This window comes from Garra rufa, chromosome 16 (assembly GCF_049309525.1).
Source record: "Garra rufa chromosome 16, GarRuf1.0, whole genome shotgun sequence".
Taxonomy (NCBI): Eukaryota; Metazoa; Chordata; class Actinopteri; order Cypriniformes; family Cyprinidae; genus Garra; species Garra rufa.
Window position 1 is genome coordinate 23,413,715 of NC_133376.1, and position 19,668 is coordinate 23,433,382.

A 19,668-nucleotide genomic window follows, 5' to 3' on the forward strand; every position below is an offset into this window, starting at 1 on the left:
TTTTACAAATGAGGATGTTTTCTGGGTACAAATTTCTCCCCAAAATATTGTTAAGTATGTATATACACACACAAACACATATGCATATTATATATACTAAATAAAATATTCTCAAATTTTCAGTGGATGGTGCCATTCATCGTGGGGCTGGTCCTCTGTTAAGGAAGGAATGTGCCACACTGAACGGCTGTGAAACGGGGGAGGCCAAGATCACCGGAGCCTACGGTCTGCCTGCAAAATGTGAGTCACTCAAAAACACACCACCAACCATCATGCAAATGGCATATAAACATCAGTCTGAAATGTTTTGAACTCTGTCATGTAGGATGATGAATTCAGAATCATTTGGTAGAGTTAAACCCGAGCATCTTTTCCAGTACGCACTGGATGGATAAGGCGAAGAGCAAACCTTGCTCGTGTTTACGCTTGATCGCTTCAAAGTCAGTGCCTTACTTTCGTAGAAACTAAATTACACTTGATAAATGTCATAAAGTACATTTTTTTTGCATGGTTTTTCATTTCCCGTCTTAGGAGTGTAAGCAGGTGTTGTGCAACCTCTCTAGCGAAATGTCAAACGGTTGCGTACATGTTGCGCGCTGCCGTATGAATAAATGAATAAACCATCAACACAAACCTTTTTGCCTATCATTCTCCCTCCCTCCCCCATCCATCTCCCTCCCTCTCTTTCACTCTTCCAGAGAGTGTTCAGTAATTATGTAGTCAGACAGTGTTTACAGAAGCAAGCGCACTTTAATTTATTCGCACACTTAGCAGTAATTTCCTTGTCTAATTTATGATCCCCCCCACCGTACCTAGCTGTTCAGAGACAGAGATGCACACGCTGCTGATTCTCCAGCCACCAACCCCCCTCCCAACAACACACACACACACACACACACACACACACACAGATACACATCAATGATCTGCCTCACACTCCAGGCTATGCTCTTTGTTGGGATTTACTTAGTCTTCAGTTGATTTTTCTCTCCAACTTTGTGTTTTTCTTTCTCATTTGCTCTCTTTGTACTGTACCAAACTGTGGGGAGTAGAACAGTAAATATCAGCAGTAATTGCAGGACTGGAATTAGTGTTTGTGTCTGACTGCGTCTGCCGCACACTGCTTTTATAACGACTGATCTGATTATAAGTTGTATTCGAACAGGTGTTTGGGCTATTTGTGAGCTGTTAAAATGTAACATTTTCTAAAATAAAAATTCTCTGGTTTTCTACCCACTATCATTATGTGGGTTTGAGTTCATTCTCTCTCTCTCACACAGATCTTTCTGAAATTTGTATATGCAAAACTGGCTGCCACAAATGCCTTAGTGTTGAGCCAGTCCCCAAGCGTCATGTCTGGGCTTTAAATATGGCTCAGGTCACTCCTTCAGTAGAAATCTATGGTAGTTTTTCACTCATTACGTATGTCATCTGATTATAAACACATTGGTTATTTGGAAAAGTAATGCCAAACCTCTCCTCAACATGTTTAAAGATTTGAGATGTGAAGAACAGTTAAAGGAGACCTATAATGCCCCTTTTAACAAAATGCAATATAAGTCTCAGGAATGTGCCTGTGAAGTTTCAGCTCAAAATACACCACAGATCATTTATTATATAATTTTGAAAATGCCTGTTTTGACTGGAAGCAGAAACATGCTGTTTTCGTGCATGCCTCTTTAAATGCAAATGAGCTGCTGCTCCCCGCCCCCTTTTCCAGAATAGGACTGTGCCTTTACAGCTCACATCTCAAAAACTCTGCTATACTCTGTTTGGTTTTGATTACCATATCTATCGCGCTGAAATCATGCGTTTTAAAGCCATATCAGTTTATATACAGTTTTCTAAGCGCACACATCTGAAGCACCAGCACAGAAAGCAGTTGTCATGTGGCATGTGAGTACTAAACTAGTTCTCTTTCATGTCTTATTGCGTTTAAACTGTCAAATACACACAAGTTTATGTTATAAACACAAGTTACAAAAACAGTTGGTTATATCTGTGAAGGTAAACAAACGAGAAAGAAATCACGTTTATATTAGATCTATGTGGCAGCAGCGTAATATACAGTAAATAAATCAATAAATCCACTGCTCTCTTGTCTCCTTTGAGGCTGGCACTTTAAATCGTGTTCTGTGCTCGTCTGTTCAGCCAACGACAGAACAGTTTGCATGGATGAACTTGCCATGGAATTAGAACTGGTACACCATTGTTGCCTGCAAAAACAAAATTGCGGCATGGTGGCTGGAAACGTGTATAAGGGCCGGAAATATTAGAAGATCCCCATCCTATATCACTAGGGGAATGAAATTTAAGTGGCTTATTTTTTCACAAGCTTGCAGAGAAAGGCTTACCAAAACCAAGTTACTGGGTTGTCCTTTTTCACATTTTCTGGGTTAGTAGATGCACCAGGGACCTGATTATAGTATTTAAACACGGAAAAAGTCAGATTTTCAAGATATGCCATCTTATAGTGGAGGATAGTTCACTCCAAAATGATCTCATAATTTACTTACCCTCATGTTGTTCATGTGACTCACCCATAAATTAAAAAATTAAAGACTAAATTAAATCCGTTCATCATATAAAGTGATCGTATCTCTTCACAAGACTTCAATAAAACTGTCAGATTCATGGTTACCTGGACTTTTAGTGAAATGAAACTATTGTAGATTTTCTTACAGGTTTGGGATGGCAGTGCGAACATTTAATTTTTAGAGTTAATCCTTTGTAAACCCTTAAAGGACTAGTTCACTTCCAGAACAGAAATTTACAGATAATGTACTTACCCTGTTCCAAAATGCAGTTTAAATGCAGCTTCGAAGGGCTCTAAACGATCCCAGCCGAGGAAGAAGGGACTTATCTAGCGAAACGATCAGTCATTTTCTAAAAAAAAAAAATTTTTTTACTTTTTAACCTCAAATGCTCATCTTGTCTAGTTCTTCCATGCACACTCTGTGTAATCCAGGTCAATAGAGTTAGCAGAAGTACCAACCCAGTGAATTAAGTGAATGTGCAAAGAAGGTCAAACGCCCATTACAAAAAAAAAAAAAAGGTAAAACAGCGATGTAGGACGATTTTGAAGTTGGAGGAGAAAATGAGAATTTTCGACATACCCTAACTGACATGCCCGGATTACACACAGTATGTATGCGCATGGCAGAGCAAGACAAGACAAGCATTCGAGGTTTAAAAACAAAAGTGTATAAATTTGTATTTTTTTTTTTTTAGAAAATGACCAATCAATTCGCTAGATAAGACCCTTAATCCTCGGGTGGGATCGTCTAGAGCAGTGGTTCCCAACCATGATCCTGGAAGCCCCTCAACACTGCATGTTTTCCATGTCACCTTAATCAAACACACCTGATTGAGACCATTAGCTCATTAGTAGAGACTCCAAGACAAAGGAGATATGTAAAATGTACAGTGTTGGGGGGCCTCCAGGAACGTGGTTGGGAACTACTGGTCTAGAGCCCTTTGAAGCAGCATTGAAACTAGAAATAGAAATATCCTGAAATGTTTCCTCAAAAAACATAATTTCCTCACAGCTAAAGAAAGAAAGACATGAACATCTTCGATGACAAGGGGGGGTGAGTACATTATTTGTACATTTTTGTTCTGGTAATGAACTACTCTTTTAAAGCGGAACTATGTAACTTTTCAGCATTTAAAAACTTTCTTCTATCCCAGCTTTATATCCAGAAACAAATATAAGCTATTCAAAGTTATTTTTCTAGAACACTGTAAATATTATGTCTCTGTGGCGCTATGAAAACTGCCCTATTGTTGTCCTGCACGACAACACTCACTCTACCAATGGCAAGATACTGGGGGCGGGGCTACCAGTTTGTTCAATCAACGATTGATGTGGGCGTATTTTGAAACCTTTTTTTGAAAACATTATTGTTTTTGCAGCTCCGTTCGGTGACACAGAAATTATACACTTCAGTTGAACCCAAAGTATGCGTTCAAGCATAGTATAGTACAGGAAAGCACTTCTAATTACAGGCAAAAGCCCCTAAATAAAGTCTGAGATTTGAGTGTTTGCATAGGGTATTGTCATGTTTTGACTGCCTGAGCTCCAGTTTGCACATGTGCTCGCACATCTGTTGCTTGTTGGATGAGGATAGGGGAGTGTATGTTTGTGTCTTATAGTAAAACAGAAGTATAGTAATAATACATACCCTGCTCGGGTTGAGGGGGTGAACTAGAAACCCAGTGGATCTCATTGGTGTATGAAAGGCAGAATGTGGAGCGCCTGTCAGTCCCTAAGTCCACCTGTGTACCAATACAGCCTTGACTAGGGACGCAACCATACAAAACAACCATTGCTAGGGGGGAGAAAGAGAAGAGAGGAGCATATTTATCAATACACACACATACACATACTCTCCCTGAGCCTTCATTTCCCTCTGTGGCCAATTAACACTAATTAAAATCCACACAGGCCAATCGAACACCCACCCTCCTCTCTTGTTATTTAACTAATCCCTTTTTCTCTCTCTCTCGCCCCATCCGTCTTTTGCTCATAGACTGGATGAATAACAAGGTTCAATTACTTAATTATATTTATTAAACAATCCAATGAAATAACACTGAAGGTTTACAATGACCTCAAATTCCAGGCTGTTATTTCAGAGTGAATTTTGGGCCGCAGCTTGCTCAAAATCACAGCCTTTTCTTGTCAAACTGATCGGATGAAAGCCAAGGTGAAAGGAGAGCGATCTATTGTGCGGGCCGTCGTGCTTGATCGGCCGGTGACTGCTGGTACATTGCAACTCAGCTGTCAAGCAGATTTGAATTTGAGAAAATGGAGAAAAACACAAAAAGTGAGTCAAACACCTTCAGACCTTTCAGATGATAAGCAGTTCGTCTTAGCTGGCTGCCTTTTTTAAATCGACGCACCTGCTCCCCCGCTGCAGAATGGGGATATAGTTGTGCACGGTGACTTTTTTTCTCCAGGGGGTTTGGTGGGAGAGTCCAGGGCCTCCCTTTGTGCACGAGACAGGAGACTTGGGTTTGGTCTGGATGAGTGAACAGTGAGACTTGGTAGCGGAAAGACAGACAACCTTTCACTGAGAGGGAGGGAGAGGAGGAAAGAGAAAGGCGAGCAGGAAGGAGGGGGGGACAAACAGAGGAGTGATTTAGAGCTTGATAATAGCAAGTTTGGAGTAGATTCATCGATACGTTATGGGTGTTGTCAGGATTTGGTGTGTAGTATAGAAGCTGCGTGGGGAGAAAGAACAGTGTGTTTTCTCAGGATAAGGAAGCTATGGAGAAATAAAACGGTTTAGAAGACAGGCTGTATGACTAAGTGCACATTAATGCTGTGACCCAGCATATATTAAAGTAAAGAGCCACAAAAAGTATTGAAATATGACACATAAATCATTTTGAAATAAAATAACTGGTGTATTTAAATGTGTATATAATAATAATAATAATAATAATAATAATAATAATAATAATAATAATAATAATAATAATAATAATAATAATAAATAAATGTATTTAAAATGATACAAAAATCTATAAGAATTTATGTTAGTATTTTATTGGCACTTTAGATATAGCTATGAATATTTTATATATATATATATACAGTTGAAGTCAAAAGTTTACTTACACCTTGCAGAATCTGCAAAATGTTAATTATTTTATCAAAATATAAGGGATCATACAAAATGCATGTTGTTTTTATTTAGTACTGACCTGAATAAGATATTAATAAGAAGAATAAGAAAATAATAGTTGAGTTTATAAAAATGACCCTGTTCAAAAGTTTACATACACTTGAGTTTTAATACTGTGTTGTTACCTGAATGAACCACAGCTGTTTTTGTTTTTTTTGTGATAGTTGTTCATGAGTCCCTTGTTAAACTGTAAACAGTTAAAATGTTCACTGTTCTTCAGAAAAATCCTTCAGGTTTCACAAATTCTTTGGTTTTTCAGCATTGTTGTGTGCTTGAACCCTTTCCAACAATGACTGTATAATTTTGAGATCCATCTTTTCCCACTGAGGACAACTGAGGGACTCATATGCAACTATTACAGAAGGTTCAAACACTCACTGATGCTTCAGAAGGAAACACGATGCCTTAGGAGCTGGGGGTGAAAACTTTTGAACAGAACCAAGATGTGTACATTTTTCTTATTTTGCCTAAATATCATATTTTTTCCATTTAGTACTGCCCTTCAAAAGCTACAGAAGATACTTAGATGTTTCCCAGAAGACAAAATAAGTTAAATTTACCCTGATCTTTTAACCCCAGATTCTTAATGCATCGTTTTTCTTTCTGGAGCATCAGTGATTTTCTAATTTCTAATCATCTAATTTTCTTCTAACTATTATTATCTCTTGTGGACTATATGTACCGTCTTTTATGTGAAATACCTTATTCAGGTCAGTACTAAATAAAAAGTAACATGCATTTTGTATGATCCCTCTTATTTTGATAAAATAATTAGCATTTTGCAGATTCTGCAAGGTGGATGTAAACTTTTGACTTTACCTGTACATAAACCCAATAAGAAATAAAACAGTTGTTGAGTAAGCTTAAATGATCCATTTCAGAAAGTACTGCTTGCCTACAAGGTTCTAAATTTACATTATACTACATTGTAACTCTAAACTCTGTAGAAAACATTCATTTCTTTCCCACACACGCTGTTGTAAGTGTGCTTGTGGTTGTTTGTTTTAGAGAGCAAACAGGAGCGACAGAGGGAGAGTTGAGCAGTGCGATATCTGTACCTCCCGGCAGTTTTTTGTAGTTCGCTTTAACCCCCAGCTGCACCTGTGTCTGCGGTGATTATGTCATCCTGTCTCTTTTCCTCTCTTCCCTCTACACCCACTTTAGCAGATCATGCTGTGCCACAAACATGACAACGCTTTGTGACACTGTACTTCCAGTCAAACATATGCCCACCGTTCTCTGTAGTTTTTTCTTTCCTGTCCATTGTTTCCTTTTGCACTTCATATGTGAGTGTCTGCGAGCTTGGGTGTGTTTATGTATGTGTGTGTGTTTCTGTGTGAGTAATGTCTCTGCCCGACTTGATGTATGATGGTGCTGCTGGACTAAACAAACAGAGGTGGATCGATGCTGTAAACACTGCAGAGTGCAGCGGTAAATAAACGCAGCCGGACAGCACGCAGCGCAGAGAGGTGTCGGGGAGGGATGCGGGGGGTGGATGGATGAGGGAAAGAGGAGTGGGAGTGTAACTGACGGTGGGCTGCTGGATGTCCAAAGGACAAGCGGGGCAAAGGGGAGAGATTGAGGACATGCCACAGATGTGACACGCAAGGACGCGAGACATTGAGAGCACAGATGGATGAATGGTTTAGACAGAAGGTAGACGGAAAAGGAGGACATGGAAAACGGACACGACGCCCGCGGTTGAGCTGAGTGTCAATGGGAGGAGGAAACAGGAAATTGAGATGAGAGGGTGCAGGATTGAGACAAGTGGGGCTTTAGTAATTGAGAAACAGACAGATGGCAGAGATGGGAACAACAAACAGAAAGTGCAGTTAGTGCAAGTGAATAAGAGGAAAGCTAATCAAAAGTCTAGACATAATGAATAAACAAGTTGGTGTGACACATCAAGGCTTTTTCAGCTTTCTCTTACCGAAGGCCTTACAAAAAGCTTGTAATGTACTTACTGCATTTATTTGAATAATTTGGTTTTCTTTATGTGGACATCAATTGCAGTGCAGACATAAAATCATTTTAAAACTATTTAATTAACAATCATATTCTTTGACTTAGAAAACAGCATTTTATTAAAAACCTCTAAATTTAAGATTTAAAAGTAAAAAGTCTACACTACCAGTCAAAAGTTTTTGAACTGTTTAATGTTTTTTTTTTAAGAAGTCTCTTGTGCTCACCAAGCCTGCATTTATTTGATCCAGAAAAAATTGTAAAATTTTTAAATATTTTTTAAAATTTAAACTAACTTTTCTATTTTGAATATATTTTAAAATGTAATTTATTCCTGTGATTTCAAAGCTGAATTTTCTGCATCATTACTCCAGTATTCAGTGTCATATGATCCTTTAGAAATCATTATAATATGTCATTGTAATAATATTATTATTATCATTATTATTATCATCAATATTTAGAACAGTTAAAAAAAAAATTTCAAGATCCAAAGATCAGCATTTATCAAAAATAAAAAGCTTTTGTAACATTTTACACTATACCATTCAAAAGCTTGGAGTCAATATATATATTTTTTCTTTTCGGAAAGAAATTATAGAAATTAATACTTGTATTTAGCAAGGATGCTTTAAATTGATCAAATTGATGATAAAGACATTTATAATGTTACAAAAGATTTATATTTCAGATAAATGCTGTTGTTCTGAACGTTCTATTCATCAAAGAAACCTGAAAAAAATCTACTCAGCTGTTTTCAGCATAATAATAATAAATGTTTTTAAGTAGCAAATCAGAATATTAGAATGATTTCTTGAAGGATCATGTGACTGGAGTAATCATGCTGAAAATATAGCTTTGAAATCACAGGAATAAATTAAATTTTAAAATATATTCGAATAGAAAAAAGTTATTTTAAATAGTATAAATATTTTAAGATTTATTGTTTTTGCTGTACTTTGATTTAAATAAATGCAGGCTTGGTGAGCAGAGGAGATTTCTTTAAAATCATTAAAAATCTTACTGTTCAAAAACTTTTGACTGGTGGTGTAGAAATAAATATTTAATATGATGCTTTGAGCTGTTTCCTGTTACTCTTATTAGCATATACCATGGAAACCACAGAACCTGCCAACAGTTATTAGAATCTGCCATTATTGTTATTACAGTAAACAGTGGTAACATGCCAGTAAAAAGACTGTGAAATCAATTACATGGTTTGAAGCTGATTCCATATGAACTTACTCTTTATAAATTATATTTATTTTAAATAATTGCTATGGTATTGTGCCAGAAACTGTGGTTACTATAATAAAAGACTCAACATCACCTCATGCGTTGATAGCATTTATCAGTACAGCAGTTAATGCAAAGAGATATTTCAGTGTTCTGACATAATATATCATCATAAATTTTGTACTTCATCACATGAAACAAGCCAAAAGACCCTTCCAATAGCAATCTGTTATTTCTGTAAGTCAGTTGCACTGTAATACAAAGGCCAAGTTCTGTCAAGGCCAATATTGCTGATATTGATATACACATGCCATTATTAAGTGGAACATTTTTGCTGTTTAGGATAAAATGGGTAGTTTATAGTGCATTAGTTACACTTTACAGTAAGGTTCCATTAGTTCATGTTAGGTAATGGTTAAGGTTAATAAACGCTGTAGAAGCATTGTTCATTGTTCATAAGTACTAAAGTACTTAACTAATGTCAACTAATGAACCTTATTGTAAAGTGTTGCCAACATTTTTATTTTATACATGTAATAAACCTAAATTCTAAATATTCTGTTTTTGTTTACTATAATTCCATAATATGGTCAAAATGCAATGACATGTTAATAAGGATATTTTATGGAAGCCCGTCTCCGCCACTGAATAATAAAAAAAGGTAATTGCGACTTTTTCTCTCGCAATTCTGACTTTTTCTCAGAATTGCATGATATAAACTCGCAATTTAGAGAAATTAAGTCAAAATTTATATCTCGCAATTGTGACTTTTTTCTTCAGAATTGTGAGTTTGTATCTCACAAGTGATTTTTTCTCTCAAAATTGTGAGTTTATAACACGCAATTGCAAGTTTATCTCAAAATTCTGAGAAAAATATTTTTTTCTCATAATTCTGACTTTATTTCTCACAGTTGCAAGTTTTTTTTCTCAGAATTGCATGATACTAACTTGCAATTGTGACCTTTTTTTCTCAGAATTGCGAGTTTATAACACTCAGTTGCGAGTTATTAAGTCAGAATTGTAAGATAGAAACTCACAATTCTTTTCAGAATTCAGTCTTTTCCACTTCAAAACTGGACGTTATAACTCATAATTGCAAGTTTATCTCACAATTCTGAGAAAAAAGTTAGAATTTTGTGATTTTTTTCTGATTTTATTTCTCACAATTGTGAGTTTACATCTCGCAATTCTGACTTTTTTTTCTCAGAATTGCATCATACAAACTTTCCTCAAATTATGAGATATAAACTCGCAATTGTAAGTTAGAAAGTTAGAATTGCAAGATATAAACTCACAATTCTGACTGTTTTTTCTCAGAATTGCTTGATATAAACAGTATAACAACTAAACAGCAGTTTAGAGAAATGAAGTGAGAATTTATATCTCACAATTGTGATTTTTTTTTCTCAAAATTGCAAGTTTTTATCTAACAATTGTAGCTTTTTTCCTCAGAATTGTGAGTTTATGACACTCAATTGTGTGAAAAACTCGCAATTCTGAAAACATGTTCAGAATTCAGTCTTTTTCCCCCTTAAAATTGTACGTTGTAATTCACAATTATGAGTTTGTCACAATTGTGAGAAAAAAAAATCGAATTGTGAATTTTTTTTCTCACAATTCTGACTTTATTTCTCACAATTGTGAGTTTACATCTCAGACTACAGAATTTTTTTTCTCAGAATTGCATGATACAAACTTGCAATTCTGACTTTTTTTCTCAGAATTATGAGATATGAACTCACAATTGCAAGAAAGTCAGAATTGTGAGAACAAAATTCACAAAAAAAAAAAATTCTCAGAATTGTGGGTTATAACGTCCAATTTTGAGGGGGGGAAAGATGAGTTTTTCTCGCAATTGCGTGTTATAAACTCACAATTCTGATTAAAAAGCCACAATTGTGAACTAAAAACGTGCAATTCTGAGAAAACAGTCACAATTGCGAGATATAAATTCTGACTTGTCTAAATTCTCTAAATTGCGAGTTTATATCAAGCAATTCTGAGAAAAAAAGTTAGAATTGCGAGTTTATATCTTGCAATTCTGACTTTATAACTCGCAATCGCGAGTTTATCTCTCTTGAATTTATATAATTGAAAGAAAGTCAGAATTGTGAGATAAAAAGTTGCAATTACCTTTTTTAATTATTCAGTGGCTGAAACGGGCATCCATAATATTCTCCTTTTTAGCTTAAAATTTCGAAACAGATTTACAGTTCATTTCAATTGAAAGATGGAACTCCCATATATTTATCTGAATCAATATAACAAAATGCACTGTTTTTTTTTTTTTTGTAAAAGAAGTCTGTTTTGCCCCCCAGGGCATTATTTGATCAAAAAGACAGTAGACATGCCAAACATTATTACAATTTAAAATAATTCCCCACTTGTATATAGTTTTAATATTGATTTTCTTCTGTGATGGCATTAGAAATGTGTTTACTGTCGCTTTTGATCAATTTAACGCATCATTGCTAAATAAAAGTATTGATTTCTTTCAAAAACAAAATCTTACAGACCCCAAAGTGTGAACCACAGTAAATCATGAACCAGTTTATCTTTTAGAAACATGGCTAGATATAAAATAGGGATACAGACAGGAAGTTGAGGTTATGAAACACATTCAGATATTTTTCTGCTATTTTTGTGGACTTCTCTCAGTCTTTGGCTTTATCTCTCTGTTTCACAGATGTTATTCACACCGTGGGGCCGATAGTCTACGATTCAGTGGGGGAGAGTGAGGAACAAGCGCTGACAAACTGTTATTATAACTGTCTGCACACAGCAACTAAGAACCACCTGCGGACTGTGGTGAGGATCTCATCTTCTCGTCTACACGCACACTCATAACAGATTCAGACATGATCTCTTGGCTGCGATATACCTACTTGCATGCAGTTTTAACAGCCCACCGCAGTCTCGAACCTTAGACACTGGTTGCACATAAACTCATTCAGTACATACAGTTAACATGTTATACTTTCACCCGGTATCACTCACGTCTCACAGCTGCGTCACGGTACGAGAATCAAAATGCCAGCAATCCAGTCATAACACAGCACATAACACAGCACTCCACTGGTGCCCTAACAATTTTTATATGAATCTACTAAAACAGTTGAGAGCCGTTTCAGCTTTATTTCTTTCAGAGATTGATTTACTGAAGACAGGTTACTGCATGTATAAAAGATTTTAACACAGTGCACCAGCAAGGATAAAAATACACACAGGCAGAGCTAAGATCTATCATTAAGGTTCACAGGAAGGAGTGAGTGAGCACTGCAGCATCATAATGTCTTATGGGGTCTTCCTGTTTATCTTTATATAACTGGTGTTCACTGTGAAAAAGACCTTTAACCATGTGTTGTATTATTAGCTTATACTTTATTCAGTCTCATGTCATTTCCAGTGATATTGTAGTATTATTTATATACTTTTATAGTATTTATTAGTATTTTGAATTGGCTATTATTTTATATTGTCAGCTTTTATTTCAATTTTAATCTGTTTTATTAGTTTAACATTTTATTCCAGTTGCAGTTTTATTAATTTTAGTACTTTAATTTATTTGAGTAGGTTTGCCAAGCCAACATTGTTGGTTTTCGTTTAAACAATTTACACTTGCATTTTAATTTGTCTTTATTTCATCTTAATTTTAATCACAAAAATTGTAATTAACAAAAACCAAGTTTCAACCATGCATAATGTTTTCCATATTTTTTTCATCAAATACAAACGCTGCTTTTGTGGTACACTGCTGTTGAAAAATTTGGGAGCAGTAAGATTTTTTAATGTTTTTTTAAAGAAGTCTTTTCTGCTTACCAAGCCTGTGTTTATTTGATTAAAAAAAAAAAAAAAAAACAGAAAAAACTGTAATGTTGTGAAATATTATTGCAATTTAAAATAATGGTATTCAATTTTAATATACTTTAAAATAGAATGTGATGCAAACACGTGATTCAGTGTTACATGATTCTTCAGAAATCATTCCAATGCTGATTTATTATCAATGATGGAAATATAATATTCTTTTGGAACCTGTGGTACTTTTTTCAGGATTCCTTGATGAATGAAGCGTTCAAAAGAACATAATTCTTTTAATCTTTGTAACAATATACACTACCGTTCAAAATTTGGGGTCAGTAAATTCTTTGAAAGAAATTAATATACTTATTCAGCAAGAATGTGTTAAATAGATAAAAAATTATCTTATATTGTTAGAAAAGTTTTCTATTTTAAATGAATACTGTTCTTTTTTTTTTTTACTCTTTATTCGTCAAATAATCCTGAAAAAAGTATCACAGGTTCCAAAGTTGATAAATAAATCAAGAATCATGTGACAGTGAAAACATTAGTATTGGCTTTGCATCCCAGAAATAATTTAAAATAGAAAACTGTTATTTTAAATTGCAATAATATTTCATATTACTACTTATTTATATTACTATATTCTGTATTTTTGAGCAAATAAATGGAACTTTGATAAGCATTTCTATTCAAATCTTACTGATCCCAAACTTTTGAACAGCAGTGTAAATGTTCTGGCTGTTCTTCCATATGTTATAAGTGCATGGAGGCAGGTAATAACTGAGCTCAAATATAAACTTAAAAGTATCACTACAAGTCCTCTGCTTCGGAACAGAACGAAGCGAACACAACAGTCTTGTTTTGCTATTTTTAAGTTCAACATCCCTCATCTCCATTCACTTTCATTGTATGGAAAAGTGGCAGCCAGGACTTTCAAAGGTGTAGCTCTTATAGTGTTCCACAGAAGAAAGTAAGTCATTTAAGGTTTGGAAGAACATGAAGGAGAGTAAATGACAGAAATTTCATTCCCCTAATTGATTTCAAAGTGCTATCCATACGCACTGGGGTTTGCAAGACACAAAGTGGTACCTTAGCAGCAAATGTTTTTGAAACGGCAACAATTGACTGTGACTCGGTCCATTTGTTTTAAAGCAATGCTTTTGTTTTAAGGCCCTTAATTCTGAGGTGCAAGTGGCTCTTTGTCATTAGTAATGGATTGTATCTTTAATGGCTAGTACTTAATCAATTTTCATTCACCCTTCCTTGTAAAAGCTGTTGTTTTGTTGTGGTTTTCTACTAAGGGGTCCAACAATAAGTGCTTTGTAAACCTTAATTTCTTTTATTATAATAGTACAACACATGTATTTAAAGAGCATTTAGTGGTTCATACTGTAATTCTATAACATTGAAGTCTGTATTTCTTGTTACGTCTCTTTCATCTCTAGGCTTTTCCCTGCATCTCCACTGGAGTGTATGGTAGGTGCGTTTTTTTTCCTCAATCAATGTTTACTTTTCATCTTTAATTGCTTTGTCTTACATCAATTATTTAATTTTATATGTCCTTTGTATTCATAGACTATTAATGACTGCGTGTAATTGATTACAGGTTGCTTGATTTAGAGTTTTCAAGAGGCTCATTTATTATTAAAACCTACGATCATTCATTGACTGCATTTATGAGCGAACATCAAGCGTGTACTTCATTCCCAGTGTTTATGATGATGCTCTAACCTAATCAATGGTGCGTTTATGAACCTTGCCAATATGATGTGACCTCCATGCTCATGCATGTGCTCTTATTTGTGGTTGTTTATGTAGGAACCTCATTTTAGGAATTCTGGGAGTGGATATCACTTGCAGTAGTATGAGGGATTTTCAGATTAAGGGTGGGATTAGACGGTCAGATTAGGAGAGATTAGGTGCGAGAGCATGTCACTGTGATTATAATCCTCCTCCTTAGCTATACGTGTCGAGATTAAACTCAAAAATGAACCGGGCAAACAGCTTCCGTTCGAAAAACAACCACCATCAGGAATTCATTTTCAACTCAACGCAGAAAATATGGTGCCGTGCATCGGCAGAATTGCGATTGCTGACAAGGTGTGAACATGTTGATGTCTGACGCCTCTTGGTTAAGCATATAAAAAGTCATTACAATCAGTAATGTGTATATCTATAATAATATCAAGGTTGTTTCCATTTACTTTGTGTTGGGGTTGTCAGTTTAATGCATCATTTTGATTAATTATAATAATTTATATAGCATGAGATGCTGAAAAACAGAAATGCGATTACCAGATTCGGTCTGCATGTGTATAGATTTAAAGAGCAGGTCATATGGGTTTTTGAAAAATGTATTTTTTTGCAGTTTGTGACGTAGCTATCCTTCAATGTAAACAGTCTGCAAAGTTGTTAATCAATCAAAGAAATGCATTATACATAAAGATATTGTCTCTCAAAAGAAAGCGTCGACTCTGAATCACCTTAAAGAGTCATCATATTTTCGAATCTTCTGCCTGTTACTGATATACATCACTAGGTAACACATGTCCGCAAAATACGAACACTCTGATCTGTCCACAAACACTTCGTCTAGTTAGTGTGTTTACAGTACATCATGTTGAGAAAACGCTGTGTTTTGCGCTATGAAAGCAAGTTTGTTTTGTTTTCATTGCTGAAAGATGATCAGTGTTTAAAATTCATTTTTTCCACAATACCACATTAACAAAATTCGAACCTTTTGTTGTGTGCTCGCCATTTTACTGAGGACTGTTCTCTAATCTTGGCTTTTATATTGTTTGGCTTGTAATCTTCTTTATTTGGACTAACAAGTGTCTCCGAACCGTAACCTGTAAGTACGATTGATACGTTACGTGTACATTTTCAATTGAGTGCTCAAAATGTTTTTGCTTATATGTGATGTATACCTAGTGCAGCTTTAGGTTTTCAGGTAAACCACTATATTACTGAAATATTTCTGAGAATTTGCTGTGAACCCACTATTACTTTGTTTAATAATAATGTAACTTAGACATATTTTGGTTAACAAACTGTGTTGTTTCATCAGTTAGTCATGTTAGCATTCGGCTAATGTATCCACCAATATAAGTGTTAAACAAAATGTTTTTATGTCATTATTTTAACAACGGATTGGAGCAATATGTTATTGTTTTACGTAAAGGTCAGGGTTGCCAGGTTTGCACAACAAAACCTGCCCAAGTGCTACTCAAAATTAGCCCAGTCGCGTTTCAAGGGGAGTCCCCCATTAAAAATTGCGCTCCGGGGTGTAAAATACACACTTTTTGTCTGGGTTTCCCTGGTGAATTTGCATTTCAGGGGCTAAATGGTCACTTTAGCCTACGGACATCAATAACAACCGTGGCAACACAGATGGTAGTGCTCTAACTTGTTCAAGTACTCCTCTCTGTGCCAATCACAACAGGCTTGGCCAGCTGACCAATCAGAGCAGAGTAGGCTTATGGAAGGTAGGGGTTTACAGACATTATGCTCAAAGCTGCATCAAACAAATCGTTTTGAAATCATTGACAATTGACTGTGTCTAAATGTATATTCTGGGAAAATTACAATGCTTTCTGACCTTATATGCATTTAAACCTGTTGTAGGGGACTCTAACACAACATTAGGACTCTTTAAAAAAACATATGACCTGCTTTTTAAGGAACATTTAGAGGAGACATATTATGCCCCTTTTTACAATACTGTATGTAATAGAAGTCTCATATGTCTCCAGAATGTGTCTGTGAGGTTTTAGCTCCAAATGCCCCACAGATCATTTTGAAAATGCCTATTTTGAGTGGAAGCAAAAACTTGCTGTTTTCATGCATGTCTCTTTGAATGAAAATTAGCTGCTGCTCCCCGCCCCCTTTTCCAGAAAAAAGCTGTGCCTTCACAGCTTGTACCTCAGATACTCTGTAAAATTACATCTGTTTGGTTGTTTGGCTGAAATCATGCGTTTTAAATCATATTAGTTTAAACTAGGGCTGGGCGATAAAACGATAACGATATATATCGCGATAGACAAGAGATCGATATCAATATAAAATGTGTTCGATAAAAGGTTCGATATTTTGTATTCTTCGTCGGCCCGCCCAGCCCCCCTTTAACGTACTGTTCATAGCGCCAGATCACAATAGAAGTTAAGGTTATCTTTCCTACAGAACAGGTTCATGTTGTTGTATTAAACAAACTAAATAGCCTTATGTTATTTATCTTATTTACACGACGGCATTTGATTTCTGTCTCTACATGATCGCGCGTTTACAATGTCTCCTCACAGACGGGATCGCGGACTCCATTCATAAAAACGCACTTTACTATAGGGCGGAATTCGTCGATTTTTGGACCAATAAATCAAAAGTTGGTCTGTTAATTAATTCAGATCGCGATATGGACTAGTGTCTGTGAAAACAGAAATGCAAAAAGACCGTTTCAATATGAATCCTGCATGTTCCCGTTTGCCTCTATATCTCTATGCTCTATTTGTATGAATGGAGGAGACGCGTTTTATTTTCACTAACTTACACGCATACTGAAGCACACGTGACGCTCCCGCTAATTTTTGGCCTTTGCATCTCACATGAACAGACAAAAATCTCCAAAGCTGCTGTGAGTGTCACTTTTTATCAATTTTACCGTTTCATTAGTGAAACTAGCATCATTCATACTGTATTACACACTGAAACTTCAAGGAAACCTGTCAAAATAAAAGTACGGTTTAAAATGTGACAGAACCATATTAGTCTTGTATTACTGTACAGTATAATGTAGGTGTTTATATGTTCACATTTAAATAATTTACATAAAACAATATGTATGATAAAAAATAAAATAAAGAGTCACCACTTAATTGTTGAAAAAATACTATTATTTTTAAACCTTTTTTTAACTGAATATAATTTTTCTTCTATGTATTAATTTTAACAGTAAAGCTCTGTTTATTTTTATTTTTAAAAATAAATCTGTGATTTTGCTTTCATTTGATTATCAGAAAAATTAAAACAAGAATTTCTGGAAAAAAAAAAAAAGATTGTAAGGCCCTATTGTTCAAAATGTTGAAAGTTTTGGACTTATTTTTTCACTTAAATAAATATTTTTGTTATTACACAAAGTATAGGCTAAAGTACCGGGAAAGAAGTAATGTTGGCTACTGGCAACCAGCAATCTGTGCAGAAATAAATATGATCAGCCAAGTACTTTGCAACAACCTCTGACCTGTGGTCAAGCCGTACTACTGGGCCATACATTAGCTTGACCATTCACTTCATCGACAATGAATGGGGTTTGAATTGAGGATTAAGAGATAATTAAGTGTATATTGTGACTTTAGACTTATGTTTACATTTTAATTATTTGAGTTTTCCATGGTTGTTGACATTTCTGTCTTAATAACTGAGGGGATTATGATCAGAGGCAGGTTAAGTTTAAAATAAAAATGCTTGAGTGTAATATATTTTTCTCCTGGTCCTTATTTTAAATGGGTCATAAAAATATCAATAATTATCGATATCGACCGATATGAAACACTGATATCGTGATATAGTTTTCAGCCATATCGCCCAGCCCTAGTTTAAACTTCTGATATAGGCTTTTCTGACCGCACACATCCTAAGCACATGCACAGAAAGTGGCTGTCACACGGCATGTGAGTACTAAACTAAGTTCTTTCATGTCTTATTGCGCTTAAACTGTTAAAACACACATGAGTTACAAAAACTGTCAGTAATGTTTGTAAAGATAAACAGCTGGGCATAATATACAGTAAATAAATCAATAAATCCACTGCTCTCTTGTCTCCTCTGAGGCTGGGACTATAAATAGTGTTCTGTGCTCATCTGTGCAGCCAAAGACAGAACAATTAGCATTCTTTGCCTAAACTTTTTCCATGTCGTTTGAACTGGTACACCGTTGTTGCTTGCGAAAACAAAATGGTGGCGCCATGGGTGGAAATGCGCAGATTAAGGGGCGGTAATATTATAATAGGATCCCCTTACCACGTCATGGGGAGAGCTAAATCTTACGCACACATTTTTTTTACATGCTTGCAGAAAAAGTCTGTACTTTTTTAACATTTTCTGGATTGGTAGATGCACTAGGGATCTGATTATAGCACTTAAAAACAGAAAAAGTCAGATATTTATGATGCCACCTTTAAGCTTTTTTAATTATCATAATTTATACATGTTAATCGATTGAAAGTCCTAGTATAAATCTGATGTGTTTTATGTTCATGGATGATGTGTGTTTTGCAGGATATCCGCCTGATCAAGCGGTTGAAGTTGCCCTGAGAACAGTGAGAGAATACCTGGAGCAAAACCCTGAGAAGGTGTGTGTGTCATTTCCCTACTGGTGTTCTATTCTTGCCATTGTTGTTATTGTTCGATGAGGAGCACGCCATGGCAAACAGATGGTGGCTGCATAGGGACTTAGTTTTCTGAGTCAGCATGCACACACACACACACACACACACACACACACACACACACACAAATATAGCCTCGCGGTTTTAATTGGTTCCTAACGGAGCTTGTATAGGCTTCGCAGAACAGCACAAATATAAAAAAATCCACAAACGCATTGACACAATCTCTGGCCCCTGTGACTTAATGTGAGTCTAGAGTCAATTTAACAGGAAATGAGCCATCAGGATGTCTTTGACAAAACTTTTGCACATCCCATACTATAACATCTCTCTCTCTCTTTCTTTCTCGCTCGATTTTCCCTGGTCACATCTGTGTCTTTTTTTCCTCTCTCTCATCTCTCACTGATCTGTCTCTCCTGTCCTGAGCTTTTATCTCACTCTGCGCTGCGTGCTTAGTTGCTCTTGCCTTCTTTTACGCTACAGACATACAAAATGACAGAGACACCCTAATTACGGCACACTAATTAACCAGCGCTTTGCTGCTTGCTAACCCTTCAACCCTTCCATATGCACCCAGAGAATAGTAGAGAATG

General features: G+C 35.7%; 1 protein-coding gene across 1 annotated transcript in view; it reads left to right on the forward strand.

The window, feature by feature from the left end:
- Nucleotides 1-19,668, forward strand: part of macrod1 (mono-ADP ribosylhydrolase 1) — a 96,259-nt gene that overhangs the window by 69,746 nt on the left and 6,845 nt on the right. Inside the window, exons 5-8 of the mRNA XM_073820759.1 lie at nucleotides 124-240; nucleotides 11,578-11,699; nucleotides 14,141-14,171; nucleotides 18,966-19,039. Coding sequence (XP_073676860.1) covers nucleotides 124-240; nucleotides 11,578-11,699; nucleotides 14,141-14,171; nucleotides 18,966-19,039 — 344 coding nt within the window. The remainder of the gene's footprint in view (nucleotides 1-123; nucleotides 241-11,577; nucleotides 11,700-14,140; nucleotides 14,172-18,965; nucleotides 19,040-19,668) is intronic.